This window comes from Babesia bigemina, assembly GCF_000981445.1.
Source record: "Babesia bigemina genome assembly Bbig001, chromosome : I".
Classification (NCBI taxonomy): domain Eukaryota; phylum Apicomplexa; class Aconoidasida; order Piroplasmida; family Babesiidae; genus Babesia; species Babesia bigemina.
In genome coordinates this window covers 2,195,950-2,211,776 of record NC_027216.1, presented here as the reverse complement: position 1 = coordinate 2,211,776, position 15,827 = coordinate 2,195,950, and the positions used below count along the sequence as shown (strand labels likewise).

Sequence of the window (15,827 nt, the reverse complement as noted above, 5' to 3'; positions counted from 1 at the left end):
GCCTATTCCACAGTCATGAAATATCTCTGGGCAATTTGCGCCTTATTGCTACCTCCTGTCATAGGTGATGATTTTTGGTGCGATTTCGGACGTCCAGAAAATTCGCTCATCACCAATGCCGTAGTTATCTGCCATGTGCATTTGAACGATGACATTAACGCAAGTGTGGTATGCCCACACGAAGTAAACGACACTGATTATGTTTGGCATCCTAAGCCAAGTGACGACGATCCCACTCAGCTCAACACATACGTGAGTGAAAGCGATAATTTTCGTTCATTTCCTATTTCGGAGGTAATCAAATCGGAGGCCACGAAATCGCTCATATTTGCGGTATCTGCCTTGAGCGGAAAGACGTTGGATATCATCCCAATCGATGAATTAGTCGCCATTACTGAGCACCGTTTGATATTCATCTGTGGACCGCGAAATTTGGTTTTGAGTGATACATTGCAACGTCTCCTGGGCCGCCTTAAATATACCCGCGGAATCCAAAAAGTTCCTTGGACCGCAGAAACGCCATTGAATCAGGAGGTGAAGAAGATAGGGCAAGGTCTGGGTGTATTCTTCTTGTACAGAGGTCGTGAGTATCAACCCTTCCAGGGTTGTGGCACCCGTGACTCACCATTGTTTGCTGCGGGCAATGAGGTGATTGTAGACCCCGTAACCGGAACCCGTTCGTGCGTGGTAGATCCTATGTCAGAATCTCGTATAGGGTTTGTATGCGACGACGTTGTTGTACCAAGCAAATGCATGAAATTACTCATAGATAAAAATGGCACAATGGGAGAGGCTCCTCTGCCACATTTGTACAGCCGCTTTAAGAGAAAGTCGCCTTGGGTGATAGCGAAATACTTCTCTGGTTTAGCCTTACCACCCATCGATGGCGAATGCCGATGTATGCATTACGTAGGACAAAAGGTGAAGGCCAAATTGATAATACGTACGAAAAAAGAATACGTTTGCGACATTGCTAGCATGATCATGCGTGACCAATTCCGCCACATCCGTGGACATTGGTGTTCGGTGGTACTCCACCCAGGCAGCACGTTAACCATAAGGTTTCCACCACGGTTTGTGAATTCTGTATCTGCCGACAAGGATTCCGACGGAAGTGATGATGAATATGCTCCAAGGGTACCATTTTCTACACTGCCATATGTCCGTGACTACGAAAGTGAATTCCAGCCGGAAGACTTGATTACGCTGAGGCAACAAACGAATTATTATGACCTGGAAACGTATGAAGAAGTTTCATATCACAGGGCTCTTGCTGGTGACGCCCTTGAGTTGGATGTTTCCCAGATGGAGAGAGGGGAGGTGACGCTGAAATATAACGCGGGCAAACCTCTCACCATACGAAATGGACACAATTCCTTTTTTTATCATTGGACTATGATATCTAGGAATGCGATGAATCCGACTAAAATACGCGCCATTATCAATGTCTCCTTTGCTTTCACTCATAAATATGATATTGCCGGTTGCGATCGATCTACTCCAGGTCTTTTTAACCCAGAGAAAAGCGCACCGCACTGCTCTTTCAGGACTGTGGGCAATGGTATAGGCAAAACGTACGAGTGTTCTTACAGTGAGTACTTTAATGGTTCATCGGTTGGTATTAACTGCGGATCAGACGACATTCTGATGCCAAGTAATTGTGATTCTACGATGTACGATCTCGATTCCAATAGTATTGTGCCGCTTCCTCAATATTTTCGAAAAACAGCGGTTAGCCCCATTCGAGGATTCCAAGCGTTCCTAATTAGTTTTACCGGAACGCGCCCTGTCAGTTATGGTTGCGTCTGCGTAGACAAACATGGAAAAGAAACTGCCAGGATCGTCTTACAGTTCAATGACAAAAAAGAACGTACGTACAAAGTAAGCCGCAATAATGAACCACTCACGTTGCATCCGTACTTTACGCTGCCTTGGAGTGAAGTTGGACTAGTAAGTGAAGGATTCACACCACCAGAACATCTAGTCTTACACAACGTGTCACAAAAGTCAATTATCCTGGACATTGGTACATCATTATACATGGGTTGTGATCCCGATGTGCAGGTTTTTGCGAATTATCGGCGGATCCAAACGGCATGGTTTCCTACGGAGCACCATTTATTCTATTATAGCGCAAATGAGATGCCATATGGATACGAGTTGGTACGTAAGAAGTACAACGAATCATTTGCTACTACTCCAGGTGCCTTGAAAGTCGTATACGATGACATGTACGACCGCAATGGAAATGAAAAATTAACGGTGAAAACGAGCAAGGAGGGCATTATCATATCGAAGGATATAACGAACACGCAATATGTGCCTGTAATATTCGTGTGCGGTAAGAGGCCCGAAGCATCGGATTTGTCAGACATCATTGGCAAACCATCCACCTCAAAAGCGCCCTCTGAGCCCATCCATCATGCCAGCTGGACTTCAATGGGATACACCTGGAATGTCATTAAAATTAAGGTCAAAACCACTGACCCGTACATGCAAGGCTGCGGCGTTACCTACGAGTCCACTGAGTTGTTCAAGCCTGAGACACGCAAACTCTACGATGCAAACGGACGAGAAGTAGGTTGCAAGATAGACCTTCAGGCTTCCGGTGAGGCGGCTTTCTACTGCCCAGCACCATACGTCCTGTACCCACCCGGTTGCTTCAACCAAGTGTTAGTGGACGGAAAAGTTAAGTACCTTAGCGACATCAGCCAATCTTTGGTAGCGTCTCGGACTAATCACTTTGTCACGCTGGAGTTCGACGGTTCTCGTATAGGGCGCGGGGAGACTCTGCGCATGACACCGCCCTTAGAATGCCAATGCGTAACCATCAAGGGTGTCGTCCTATCCACCATCCAGATTAAGCACTACTACTCCAAATAATAACTGGCTGCAATGCGGTGATACGTTTGGCAATGACACACTTTAATTGTCAGTTCATGTTGGTCGTTACGTTAGTTTGTGTCTCCAGTGGTATCATAGGTTTTTGTTGAAATTACTGTGGTTGCATATCCAATAGCACGTTTTAGTCTTTATAACTTCTGTGTAAAACATAATGCCTGGTTAGTAGATTGAAATGAAAATACGTCTCACTTCTTCGTTATACAGTTACTCCTGTATACAGTGGGAAGGTGGGCTGCCACCATTTCCACGTATGGTCACACTTCCAAACACTGACAACGCCCCTAATACGTAGCAATAAGTAATACCTGGTGATTAGCGATAAACGACACTTATTTCACCGATATTGATGAGCGACCACCATTCGGTATTTGGCCGTGTCGAACAAGGGGTTGCGAAACACACGCCTACTGCCTTAACTCATCGTCATGTGCTCACGGTAGACTATATAAGCTGCTATGTAATGTTGCAGTAAGTCACATTGGTAAATGCAAACCGCAACTGTATAGGTGTTACCCAACTCAGTGACAGCCCACAGATTGATGGGATGGGCAACAACAAAATCTCGAAATTTTTATATTGAGATGTTAATTCGTAACACGATGGTAAACATGTTGCGAAGTGGCGAGTCGCCGAAGCAGGTGAACAGCTTTCGGGAAATCTCAGTTCAACAGGGGGTTCGACACCATTACGGTTGGGATTTGCAACTCATTGTAACATTGAGTGATACGGTATTAACAACAAAACTTTATGTGAGACGCTATGGATAGTATTTCCATCATTTTTAAGTTGGGAAAACTAAATAGCCGACTGAAGTGAGACGCCGTTTTTTGGGTAGCATAATATGCGTGCCGGATGACAGGTGGGGCCAATAATTCAGCAGCATCGCAATCATTTTAATGATCCATCACGAATGCAACATGGGCAGTGATTAAAACAGCTCGCCCAATCTTTTTGCGGTCTAAGAACCTGCAATACATTTACTTAGGTATATGTGAGGCAAGGTAAGCAGTCTACATATACCCCCCCTATGGGACTGGTATCTCTGTACTGCATGACACGCGGCTGTGGTATAGATGCCGGCATACAAGTATCGATGGCGTAACCCTGCAGGAACGGGTTGGCGATTACAGCGGTAAGGTTGCGTGTTCATGAGAGGTTGATGAGTGCTGCTTAGGTGATTGATATGTTCGCAGGTTGAGGGGACTGAGCGCGGCAGTGGTGCGTGTTGCAGTTGGTGAGTGCGTTGCTAGGTGATTGATGTGTTCGCAGGTTGAGGGGACTGGTAGCGGCAGTGGTACGTGTTGTGGTTGGTGAGTGCGTTGGTTAAGTGATTGATATGTTTGCAGGTTGAGGGGACTGGGCGCGGCAGTGGTACGTGTTGCAGTTGGTGAGTGCGTTGCTAGGTGATTGATATGTCTGCAGGTTGAGTGGACGGGGAGGGGAAGATGAGCGGTTATGGGCAGCGGTGTGCGTGTGGCACGAATTGTATATATCCTAATTGTTATTGTTGTCCGTGGTGTTGTAAAATATGTACGGATAGCTATTGCGGTGCATGTTGGGGATATTCCGAACTGCGCAGAAGAGGCTCAAGTAAGCATCCTTACGTCTGCGATGAATCAAGATGTGGAGAACAATGTAAGAACAAAGAGAAAACATGTCAATGTACATGTTGTAAGAAAAGATGTTCACAGCAACTCGGCCAGTGCAGTCCCGCCGCTGCACAGCTCTCGCTTTCTTCCACCGGTCTTCAGTCTCAGTCAGACAGTCAAGCGCTGTCGTCCGATCTTCCCACTGAAAAAACTGACGCTGAGAACTCTGATACAGATGTCTCTCCAGGTCCCTCCATTTCTCCTGAAACCATCGCCGCCGTCATCGTTGCCATCATCGTCGCCATCATCCTGCTCGACCTGTGCATCTTCCGCTTCCCGGTGGGCCGCAACATCCGCGATTTCCTCGTACGCAAGATACCCTTCTGCATCGCGTTCTACAGCTAAACTCAGCAATTTGTTAGCGCTGAAATCGTCATCCAAATTCCACTGATCACCTAACTGGCAACTGACATCTAATGTTGTAGACAGCGTAATGGTTGCGTTGATGGCAAATCACATGAGCAGTGAGGTGACCTACCACCTGACCAATGTGCTGACCAACGTGGTGATCAAGGTGCTGACCAACGTGTTGACCAAAGTGTTGACCAAGGTGTTGACCAAGGTGCTGACCAATGCCACGGCCAAAGTGGTGACCAATGCCACGACCAACGTGGTGACCAACGTGCTGACCAATGCCACGGCCAAAGTGGTGACCAATGCCATGACCAAAGTGGTGACCAATGCCATGACCAAAGTGGTGACCTTAACGTCAACCTTAATTTCGTCAATGCGTTGTCACGTTGGATACTTGTGAGAGGTGGCTACGTCATCTCACTGCGAAGCTGGGTAATTGGCCACCAAAGTAGGCAGCTTATGAGTGCCATGCTAGATGAGTAATTGTGTAATTGCAGGATTACTAGTTGAGATGACAGCAATAGGATCCACTGGGTTGTGACGTGATGGCCAATGGATGGCGAGGTTGTGACATTGATGGTAATAGTGCAAATGAGAAACACGATATCTAAGTAATGTGGTTCAGTTAGGCACTCATTATGACAGAAATGTTACAGCAGTCTTAGGCACTGCCAACGTTGGACAGTCTTCGATAGTTGGAGTTGACTGCAACATTGGTAGCGGTTGACCTGCATGTCACTGCTAGGATACCATCAAGATGCTTTGACTAAAACAAGGTGATGTTGCGATATATGCATTGTTGCCATGTGACTGGCGGTGCTTTAGATGGTAGTCACCCTGTTGGTGGTGAAACCGATAGGAGACCGTCAGTGTCCGAGGCTGAGGTACGCGGTTCATCCTTGTACAGGTTGATGGGAAGGGGGTAGAGGCGAAGATGAGTGGACTTCAGTGTTATTGTGAAGCTAGTTGTTATATGTCCTGGGGCTGTAGTTGCTGTCCCTGGTGTTGTGAAAGATGTAGCAGTATTATACCGTGCGTTACATGTGCGGCGTTCAACATGGAGCGGAGAACGAGCAAGCAATGCCTCCCGTCAGGGTGTAAAACTCAATGTAGAGGCAAGGAGAATACGTGTGAATGTCAATGTTGTCTGCGGACACGCCCCGCCTCCGCTTCCCCTCAAGCTGCCTCATCCTCCACTACACAGCATTCCACTAGTACACAGCGTATCATTGCCAGTCAAGTTGATATAACAGATGATAACGCCTCCGCCACCGTAATCCCTTGCATCATCGTATTCATCATCCTCCTCTTAGTTGTATGCGTTATGAGCATCTTTCGCATTCGGCCGTTTCACAATGTCCGCGATTTCTGTGCCCGCAAAATGAACGGATTAAGTAGAACTTATTAATCAACACCGAACATTTCAATTATCACACTTAGATCACAGTAGTATGCATCAACAGAGCACTGCTTATCTAATATCGTATTGATAAATGTTTCATAATTTTTTTGGCTGGTGCCCAGAACGCTGACGAATGATATCGATATATGCTATTGAATCAGTATTGACTAATTGGTAAGGATTAACAGAGTTGGTGTGTTGTGCGTTTGCCTCGGCCACTTCGACATGTTTCTCATCCGCTCGCATAAAAAATGTGGTACCTCCACGTTTGACCTCATAGCTGCCTGTATGCTACTCATCACCGTCATCGTGCATTTAATTACCACTTTGATGTTGATAGCTGCCTTGACGGCGCTGTCTAGTTCACCCATCCCACCTGACAGCAACCACCTACCGTCTAACCATGTCAGTCTTCACCGCTCCATCTACATCCACAATCCTTGTTGACAACGCCCCTCTCCTATCATGCTCCACCCTCTCACTCCAGCATGGCTGCCTTGGCTTGTCGCCTTCCCTACTCAGGTGAGTGGTATGTCTATAGGATTTGTGTGATGATTCATGGACTTTGGAAAATGGTTTAGGTGTGTCATGGTTTCAGTGTGATGCGTATTGGTGTTATTCAGCGTCCCCCTTCATACCCCTTTCACCCAGCGCCCTTAGTTGTCTGCCATGCTGTATTAAGCAGTGTCACCTTGGAGGTGTGATCACTCTAGTGTCTCCCAGATCACATAGTCCTGGAGGCTAGACGTGGAGGTTTGTAAGAGTGGATTAAAGGTGTGATCAATCTTGTGTTTCGCAGTTCACATAGTACCAGAGGCTAGCATTGGAGTTTTGTAAGAGTGGATTAGAGGGTGATTGGAGATAGACAGGATGGTGGCTAAGAGTAGCGTTCCTGAGTTCAAGACTCTTAAGGAGTGTCTCCAGTTCCTGGAGTGGTTAAAAGGCCGTAAGTGGGCTGATCTGAGAAGCCAGCTGTCTGGCCGACTAAAAAGGCTACTAGACAAGAAATATGACGGTGTCAATCAAAACCAGATTGCTACCGCTCTCTCTCAATTCCTTGACTTAGTGTCACACTTTCATAAGAAGTTATGCCAAACCGCGGGCCAGAGCATAATCAAGCGTATTACCCCAAAAGATGCCCTCGAAGCTCTCTTGCAGTGTATCCCCAAATTGCTTTCCGTGATATACTTTTTGCAATATCATGTGGATAAGAGGTTCGCTAGAATTGGAGGCGGGGATTGGGAAGGAGATCAGGTTGGAAAGATTGCATGGTTCGCTACATATGGTCCAGATGTAGTGAAACGGATGAAAGCCAATGTCGGTCCAATTGATAAATACCTTATTGAAACTTCCGGTTCTAAATACGGTGTCATCCCTGGAGGATTCGATCCAAGCGATCTAAAGCAACTTGGTCGAGGTGGCTATTCCGAGGGTCGTTTAATGACAGATGACCTTGTGAATATTTTCGACAAGGGGCGCAATCCTAATAACCTATTCCGAGACGTTTTTGTCACTTCGGCGGTATCGAAAAATTCCTCTGTTGATAAGTCGAATGTAGCTAATGCTCTTCGTTTGGTTGAAGACTTTTGTGGGATATTTAAAACCTCGAAGAATGCGGATGATTTCAAAAGTCACTTAGAATCTAGGGGCAATTGCATTAATTGGGATGATTTAAAACTGCATTGTGAAACACTAAAAAATACATTCAGCAAACTTTTTACAAATAACCGGTTTTCCTTCACAGGTTATGGGCGTACATATGAATTCCTTGACAAATCCATGGATAAAAAAATGGCGAAGTGGCTTAAAAATAACTTGAATGCAATGAGAAACCAATTGGGGGGAGTAGGTCGCAGGTTGGATGTCAAAACATTTGTCGACACATATCTTATACCGTACGGATTCACATTTAATGGCTATAACGTTGGAAAGGGAAAAGATACATATCAGGCGTTGAAAAAAGATTGGGATGCTGTAATTGGTGAACTCAAGAAAGACAATGGGGGTTTGCAAAAGTTGAAACAGCTTCTAGATGGTACCCTGTGTCCAAAGCAAAAACCACAAGAACGTGATGCTGATGATGCGAAAGCTGTTAATGATGAGGGGGATGATGATGATGTTGAGGAGGACGAAGATGAGATCTGGGGTGAAGATGTCGTGTATGAAGATACAGGGTTGGATACCGAAGATGCTGCTCCTATTACTCCAAAATCGGAGCCCCCGCCTGCCAAGGTTCCTGAGAGCGTTAAGAAATCTGAGGGCGGACAGAACCAGGGCAAGAAAGCGGAGGGGAATTCGGATCAAGATAACGGTCAGAGTGCAACAAAGTCTCCTGTTTCATCAGCTGCAGAGGCGCTACAAACTCAGCCTTCAAGTGTTACAAGTCAAGACCTTCAGTCATCTGGTGACCCTGTTTCCAGTAGTGGTCAGGATCCGAATGTCCAGGGGTCTGCTTCCGGGCCTGCTCAATCAAGTGATCAAGTGTATCAGACAGGTCAAATAAGCAATGGCGCATCATCCGCTGGTTCGGGTGCGGATTCAGGCGGCGGTGGAGCTGGAGGGGGGGCCGATCACAGCAAAATGTGTCGTAATGGTAAGGTACCCATTTATCTCGGATTCGACAGTGGTGGGACTAAATACTGCCCCGGAGATGGTAATACGTGGGATTTATTTGCACGAAAAAAAATGCATGACGATTGGGATAAGCAAAAGCGCGAGTCTAATTTGAAAATAGAGCAGCGAAAAAAGCAGAAGGAAGAAAAAATTCAAAAACAAAAGGAGGCTAGAGAACTTAAAACAGAATATGAGCGTCAACTTCAACTTCAACGCCCGGATTTGCTTCCAGGCATTGATGTGGTGTATAAGCCGCGGGAGTTATCTGACATTTCCGAAGCGGCATATGATGCGGCTGTACAGAATCAAATGAAAAATGCCACTCCTACAGTGCCATTTCAAATCACGCTGCCTCCGAAACGTGATGCAAACAGTTACTACACTTTGGACGTTTTCGATGTCGGCAAATCACCTACACACAATATGATCAAACCAGATGAAATAGGTCTTGACGGGTCTATAGCATCTGATTTTAACCAGCTAGCGTCCGATGTAGGTGGTGATGCTGTGGGTTCTGACGAGGCAGTGGTAGATAGCTCTCAATTAAAAGTTTTGTTAAACGGAACAGCCGTTAAAAATGGCAGTGATACGGAGCAACAGATACAAAAGGATTTGATACATCTGGTTAATGCACGCCACATCAATTCACTTCGTATGAAAGCGCAACGAGATAACGATGAAAGGACGCGACGTCAAAAAGAAGCGGTTGAGCGTTATAAAAAGGATACAGAAGAAACATGGAAGCAATACGAAGAAAAAAGAATCCTAAGGCAGTTGGGTGATTATGGTAGACGGCAGGAGGATAGAAGGTGGCGTGCCGCCAAGCAACTTGAAGAAACATTGAACGATACTGCAGAAGACCTATGGAAATTCCAACAGCAGAAATATGTAGAAGAAATAGAAAGCAATGTAAAAGATCCGGATGCCAAAAAACGAGTGCAGCAGAAAAAAGAAATACAGCAGAACAAGCAGTCGGGGCAGCAAAACATTAGTTCAGATCCCCCACCATCTACTGACTCCACCCTTCCAAGTCAGCCCAGCCGGCCTGCTCCCGGACTTACCCCTCAGCCTACCGGTGGCCGTAATAGTAATGGACGTGGTTACTATGAACTAAGGGGAAGGGATAGAGGGCAGGGGGATTATATTATTCTGGGAGGCAAAGCCATAGAGGATCAGTCCTACGAACAACGTGAGAAAGAACGAAGACAAAAGGCGGCCGAGGAACGAAAAAAATTGTGGGATTTGGAAACGAAGCTAGAGAAAGACAGGTTAAGGGAAGCTATGCAAAGGGGATTATTAGATGACGTTATGGAGGAAGTGGTTGATAAGGATGAGATGATTGTCGATATTAAGGGTGTGGTGGATATCGACGGTGAGGGGACCGATGTGTCTGGTGGTGGGTACCCCGCTCTGTTTACTATTGAGCAGCGACCACTGGTCAATGCTGAAGATGAAAGTTACAGTATCGATGGCCAAGTAGTTGGTGTTGACGAGAGTCAACTGGTTTTTCCAGTTGACGGAGAGGAAGTGAAAGAAAAAATAGGAGATGAAGAGGGCGGGCTGGACGATGATAAAGCTGTAGTTATTGACGGTACAATGGTGTCTGATGCTGACCATGCAATATTCCGTCACGATGGGCAAATAGTTGTGAACATTAGAGGGAACGAAGTGACGGAGAAGCGTGACAAACAGAAAGAAGAAGAACGTCGTATGCAATTGCTGTACCGAAACCATCATGATCACGCAAAATCGTTAAATGGACAGCCAATTCCGGATCCCACTGATTTAATTTTGAGGCAACAGGAGGTCACAAACATGCGCAGAGCGTACAAGGAAGAAGAAAAAAGGCAGAGGATGAAGGATCAGGAACTAAAAAAAATGCTCGATGCAGCTGAAAAAGATATTAACATTCCAATACAGATGCCTAGAAATACATTTGTTGTTCCCCTCGTAGAGTTAAATGGAGATGCGCCTGCTTTTGTGAATGAAGTGGAAGGCATCATCCTGGCAAACTCTTCAAAATCCGATGCCAACGTCCCTATATCTCAAAAGATCGATCCCCCAGTTCCACAATCAATGTCAAGCGGATCACACGTGCCGGACGCCGAATTGCCATCCTCGCCGATTCCTAGAGATACATTCCTCACGGAGCCACAACCAACCAGGGAATTCCAAATAGAATTACCGACGCGCACTGTACGCGAAGTCTACCCCCAAATCGGCCTGTCGATAGAGGTACCGCCGCATGAAGATCGCATTTTTAACGACGTGGACCTAGATGACCCTTATGCGAACACAGCAGATATCCTTAAAGACGAGTTAAAACCTCCAGAGGACAAAGGATTCTCCGGTTTGCCTAACACTAATTTCAATCTGGACTTTGCGCCGGAACGTATCGGACTTGACGGCAATGAAGATCCCGGGATGCCGCGTGACTCTCCGAGGAAGGCGGATGAACGTGTAATTGACCCATTTAGCACAAATGAATGTCTCAACCCTTGGTCCGTTGACACTTCTTCAACTGATATAATCACTCCACCTACCTCCCCTCCCCCAGCCTCCGACCATCTGCCCCCGCCTCGAACCGTCCGGGAGATGCTGTACTGGTTTGTCGGATTGAATCAATATGGGCTTATTGGATTTATCACGGAGCATGTCAACGGCCTCTTGAAGGGTTATAACACAGATGCGCTTGAGGTCACCGGGGATCCCGGCCAGCTGACGGCTTCCCATGTCACCGCCAAACTGACCGAGGCGTGCCTCTACTCGGCCACCGTTATCTACAAAGTTAGGCATAACAATGACTTCAAAGCGTTTTCCACTTTTGACTTCAAATCAGTGTACAGTAAGTTACGTTATTCCACCGATCCCGCCTGTCTCCTCTGCCAGCTGCGAGACTACGTCTACGCCTGCCACCACCAGTTGCAGTTCCTCAAATCGCAGTGCAATCGGAACAAACTAAGTGGTGGGTGGAAGAATTGTGGGTATGGCAGTGACATCAAGACGCCATCTCGCCTCCAGGCGTTCCTGACTGACGACTGGGACTCCACCTTCAAGACTCACTTCTTCGACCCGTGCAACCTGTGCATCAAGAGCAGGGTCAGGATGGGATTCAAGAAGGATGATTTGCCTGAGACATCGGAGACTGGCAACACCCTTTCCTCCATCCTCACTCCCAGCTGCGGCGGGTAGGGCCATGATGCGCTAGTGGAAACAATGGTAATTATAGCTATAAGAGGTAACGTGTTACCTCATGATATGCTGTGCCGCAGTGGTTATTAGGAGTATTAGCGCATAGCTTAAAGTGTCATGGTGCTCTACAATAGTATGAAGCGGGGATAACATCCGCGTACGGCCTATGATTTTCTAACGCAACGTAGGCGAGTAGATGTATAACAATCGTGTTAATGATTGGATCAAATAATCAAATTGAAACCGGATGTGATATGGCTACAGTGATACTATGTGGACGGAGTGAGGCTACAAGATTATTGGAGTTTAGGCTTGGAATCACGGAACCCGTCGCTCACGCGGCCGAATAGATCGCCAAGACTCATGTTATGGACTCTACAGCAGATATAGAGGACCAAGAAAAGGAGTGCCGGAAATAATATAAAGCCGCCGATTGCGGTGGCAGCGCCACTAAGGTAGCTCCAGTCAGCAGTCTTCTGTCCGTTCCCACTCATTTCGACAAACCCTGCACAGCAATGAACAACGTACCTTATACCTCGAACACCCTGAGCCAACTGAAGATACAAAATGCCTGTACCCCACCCATACTATGCCATCCACCCCGAGCTGGGGTGACCATCAATCCAAATGTCCCAACGCTGCCATGACATGAATATCCAATCTCACAGCATGTGGCAAGGCGCATGCTGCGAATCAAGTGAGACTCCCATCTCAACAATACCGGCGTCCCCTGTCTAGGCGTATAAGCAGAGACCGCTCTATCGGCGACATACTACAAAGTTTTGTAATTTCAATTATTAGCCTTTTTGAGTTGTTACAACACAACCTACACTCCGTGCCGGAGCGGTTACGAATTCATGATTGCCATACATAATTCACGGAGCTGTGTTTCAACTTGACAGTGTCGTTAATATGCGCCCCTACATTCTGCATACCGTATATACGCCAATCTGTCCAGCTGCGTCCAACCTCTCCGGTACAGTGGCACATTGTAAATGGTGAGGGCTGAGACGCACGTCACTTCTCTCGAGCTTTCTCCTGCGCCACCATCCATCCACTGGACAAGGAAATGGCTCCACTCGTAGCAACTACAATCTCCTTCTGGGTCTCCAGTTCACCTCGTGGATGAGAGCTTCCAGTCCCGTCTTGCGGGCTACTAGTACGCCTGTCCCCAAGTCCATAGTTTGTCCTTGCCCCGTCACGTCGCGGCTCAATTTCACATCCATGACGGCGTTCACCTGCTGCACGAGTCTCTTTCCATGGTACGTCGTGTTGAGGCTTTCTTTCTGGGCCAATGCATGTATCGTTCCCTGGCCTTAACTGGGGCGGCCCTGTTGTCCGGCCTCCCACTTTCTTTCCACAAGTAGGGCCATATCCACTCCTTCGGGGGCACCTGCAGAAACTCGTGTTTTCAACACATGTATCGAGATTATTTCGAGCACGATGAACTGTGTTGCATTTTACATTGCCTCTGAACCTTCCGACGTACCCACCCACCGGGGATCACCTGGGGCGCACCTAAAAGCGTATGACGCATAAGCATACGTTATCATAGGATGCATAAAGTGTCTTATTCATGTCGCGGTAACTTAAGAAAAGTGTTCCTAACCTAATGCACTGCGTATTGTTTAGGCACCATCAAAATGATGTTATCACCGTAGCAAAAAGGAACGTGGCACAACAGTGAGAAAACGCGGCGCCAACACGATTCCTTTGCGCTATGATTAGGGCACTCACAGCATTGTTTAAGCGCAGTGAGACATTGGTGATTGAACTAGTCAATGAGAATTCATGAGTGGCTGAGGCTAACCAATGTGCCCAACACACATGACACGAAGCCATTGGGTGAGTTAGTTAAACGTGGCATAAATACACTGGTACCAGTATATTGTGTCTCAAATATGAATGATATGGCCTGCAATCATGATTTAAGTCGAAAACGTCGGCAACCGTCTGGTGCAATCCACCTCACCCAGCCGAAGCCGTCATTCACTTCACTCAGGCACTTAGATGCCAAGTGTTGAAATAAGTCGGAAATAAGTGCTGAACTATTATCACAAGTCACGACACTGTTGATGCGGCGCGCGCTCATTGATCACGGAGGACCTTTCTAAGGCGGTGGGTGGCAGGGTGGATTGTGCAGCTGGGTGACTGGTCGGTCATCCAGGTTGGCGTCTTTCAACTACTCTGCCAAGTGAATCTGCGGCTTACGTGTTAGGTGATTTTATGGCACGAGATAACAATTGGATCTGTGGACAGGTGACGGCTTAGGTTCTAATAGGCGAGATGGTCAGTGAACGGCTTAGTGACGTGACATAGATGCCAACGGTGTGAACAATAAACATATTAACAACGCTTTGTGGCTCAACCATGAACTGCTCAGCAAGCAAGCGTGATAACATTCAAAAGCGGCTGCGCCAACTTTGTGCTGTCCTTGATGGTTGGAGTTGACTGCTCCACTGGCACAGGTTGACCTGCATGCCACGGCCAGGATGGTATCAACATGCTTTAGATTGGTTGTACTTCAGTTGTAATAGCTGCATAGTTGTGATGTGACTGACCGTGCTTTAGACGGCGGTCGCCTTTCTGCTACCGTGGCGCCGATGGTAGATGGCCAGTGTCCTTGCTGCATTGCGTGTTAATGAGAGGTTGGTAAGTGGCTTGCTTAGTTGCGTGTTCATGAGAGGTTGGTGAGTGCTGCTTAAGTGATTGATGTTTGCAGGTTGAGGGGACTGGGAGGGGAAGATGTCGAGAGGGGAGCTGTGTACGTGCGGCAAACCATGTACTGAGCGTGAATGTTTCTGTTGCTACTTGTGTTGTGGAAAATGTCAACGATGCTTTTTTAAATGTTTCCAGTTCTACCGAGATCGCAGTAGTGGAAGCGGGGAATGCCATCGTGATGGATGTGAAGAATGTGACACTGGCAGTTGTATGTGTAACTGTTGTCAACGTAAACGCGCTGAAGCTTCCAGTCAACAACTTGCCGCCCGTCAAGAGCTGTCTATTTCCACCTCCCGTGCCCCCGGTGCCTCCTTCCCCAGCGCTGAGCGTCAGACCTTCCATCAACAGCATACCACATCATCTTCCGCCAACGTCCTCCCGATCATCATCGCCCCCGTCGCCCTCGTCATCGTCGTCATCTGCGTCATGATCTACTTCCGCATCCGGCCGTTCCACAGGGTGAGGTATCTACTGCGCAGCTAATCACAACCACCTAACTGCCAACTGACGTTTAATGTTCTAGACAGAGTAATGATTGCGTTGATGTTAATTACATGAGCCGTGAGGTGACTAAACGCTGACCTAGTGAGTGACCTACTGACTAACCAAGCAGCTGATGTGACACTCAACCTAAACCTAAACCAAATTTGGTAGGTGCGTTAGGGTGTCGGTTGCCTGTTGCCCTAAGTTGTGCGTTGAGTGTGACAACTCATCACTGTGAAGCTGGGTGATTGGTGATTTAAGTAGGCAGCTGCGGTAGCCATGGTAGGTGGTGTAGCAGTCGGATGGGTGGCAGGCATAGTACCATCATCGGCGTAGACGGGACTGTCATGTGCTGCCTAGTTGAGTGGCATTTGTGGCCATCGGCGGCGATTAGTAATATCGTATGCCGGCATCTAGGCGGCACACTCAAGTAGTATGGCACGGATAGCGTGGCGCCTGGACCGGTGTCGCTGCGGTGTACGGGCTGCGCTCACGGGAGCTGCTGCGAT

At 47.3% G+C, this 15,827-nt stretch overlaps 6 protein-coding genes across 6 annotated transcripts; 4 read left to right on the top strand and 2 right to left on the bottom strand.

Annotated features, from left to right (window-relative positions):
• Positions 1–15: 15 nt before the first annotated feature.
• On the top strand, positions 16–2,883 carry BBBOND_0109960 (hypothetical protein; the record flags this gene model as incomplete). The annotated part of the gene is made up of 1 exon (XM_012911430.1): positions 16–2,883. One exon carries the CDS (start codon positions 16–18, stop codon positions 2,881–2,883), a length of 2,868 nt encoding a protein of 955 aa, XP_012766884.1.
• Positions 2,884–3,977: 1,094 nt separating this feature from the next.
• BBBOND_0109950 (hypothetical protein) lies at positions 3,978–4,898 on the top strand (the record flags this gene model as incomplete). The annotated part of the gene is made up of 5 exons (XM_012911429.1): positions 3,978–4,036; positions 4,098–4,122; positions 4,174–4,214; positions 4,327–4,371; positions 4,484–4,898. 5 exons carry the CDS (start codon positions 3,978–3,980, stop codon positions 4,896–4,898), a joined length of 585 nt encoding a protein of 194 aa, XP_012766883.1.
• A 2,281-nt stretch (positions 4,899–7,179) lies between these two features.
• Positions 7,180–12,114, top strand: BBBOND_0109940 (hypothetical protein; the record flags this gene model as incomplete). The annotated part of the gene is made up of 1 exon (XM_012911428.1): positions 7,180–12,114. One exon carries the CDS (start codon positions 7,180–7,182, stop codon positions 12,112–12,114), a length of 4,935 nt encoding a protein of 1,644 aa, XP_012766882.1.
• A 296-nt stretch (positions 12,115–12,410) lies between these two features.
• On the bottom strand, positions 12,411–13,295 carry BBBOND_0109930 (hypothetical protein; the record flags this gene model as incomplete). Its single annotated transcript, XM_012911427.1, has 4 exons — positions 12,411–12,489; positions 12,643–12,659; positions 13,050–13,152; positions 13,207–13,295. The coding sequence occupies 4 exons, from the start codon at positions 13,293–13,295 to the stop codon at positions 12,411–12,413; spliced, it is 288 nt and encodes a 95-aa protein (XP_012766881.1).
• Positions 13,296–13,348: 53 nt separating this feature from the next.
• Positions 13,349–14,206, bottom strand: BBBOND_0109920 (hypothetical protein; the record flags this gene model as incomplete). The annotated part of the gene is made up of 4 exons (XM_012911426.1): positions 13,349–13,507; positions 13,660–13,731; positions 13,925–14,029; positions 14,087–14,206. The coding sequence occupies 4 exons, from the start codon at positions 14,204–14,206 to the stop codon at positions 13,349–13,351; spliced, it is 456 nt and encodes a 151-aa protein (XP_012766880.1).
• A 518-nt stretch (positions 14,207–14,724) lies between these two features.
• Positions 14,725–15,416, top strand: BBBOND_0109910 (hypothetical protein; the record flags this gene model as incomplete). Its single annotated transcript, XM_012911425.1, has 4 exons — positions 14,725–14,762; positions 14,837–14,878; positions 14,988–15,294; positions 15,363–15,416. 4 exons carry the CDS (start codon positions 14,725–14,727, stop codon positions 15,414–15,416), a joined length of 441 nt encoding a protein of 146 aa, XP_012766879.1.
• Positions 15,417–15,827: the final 411 nt, after the last annotated feature.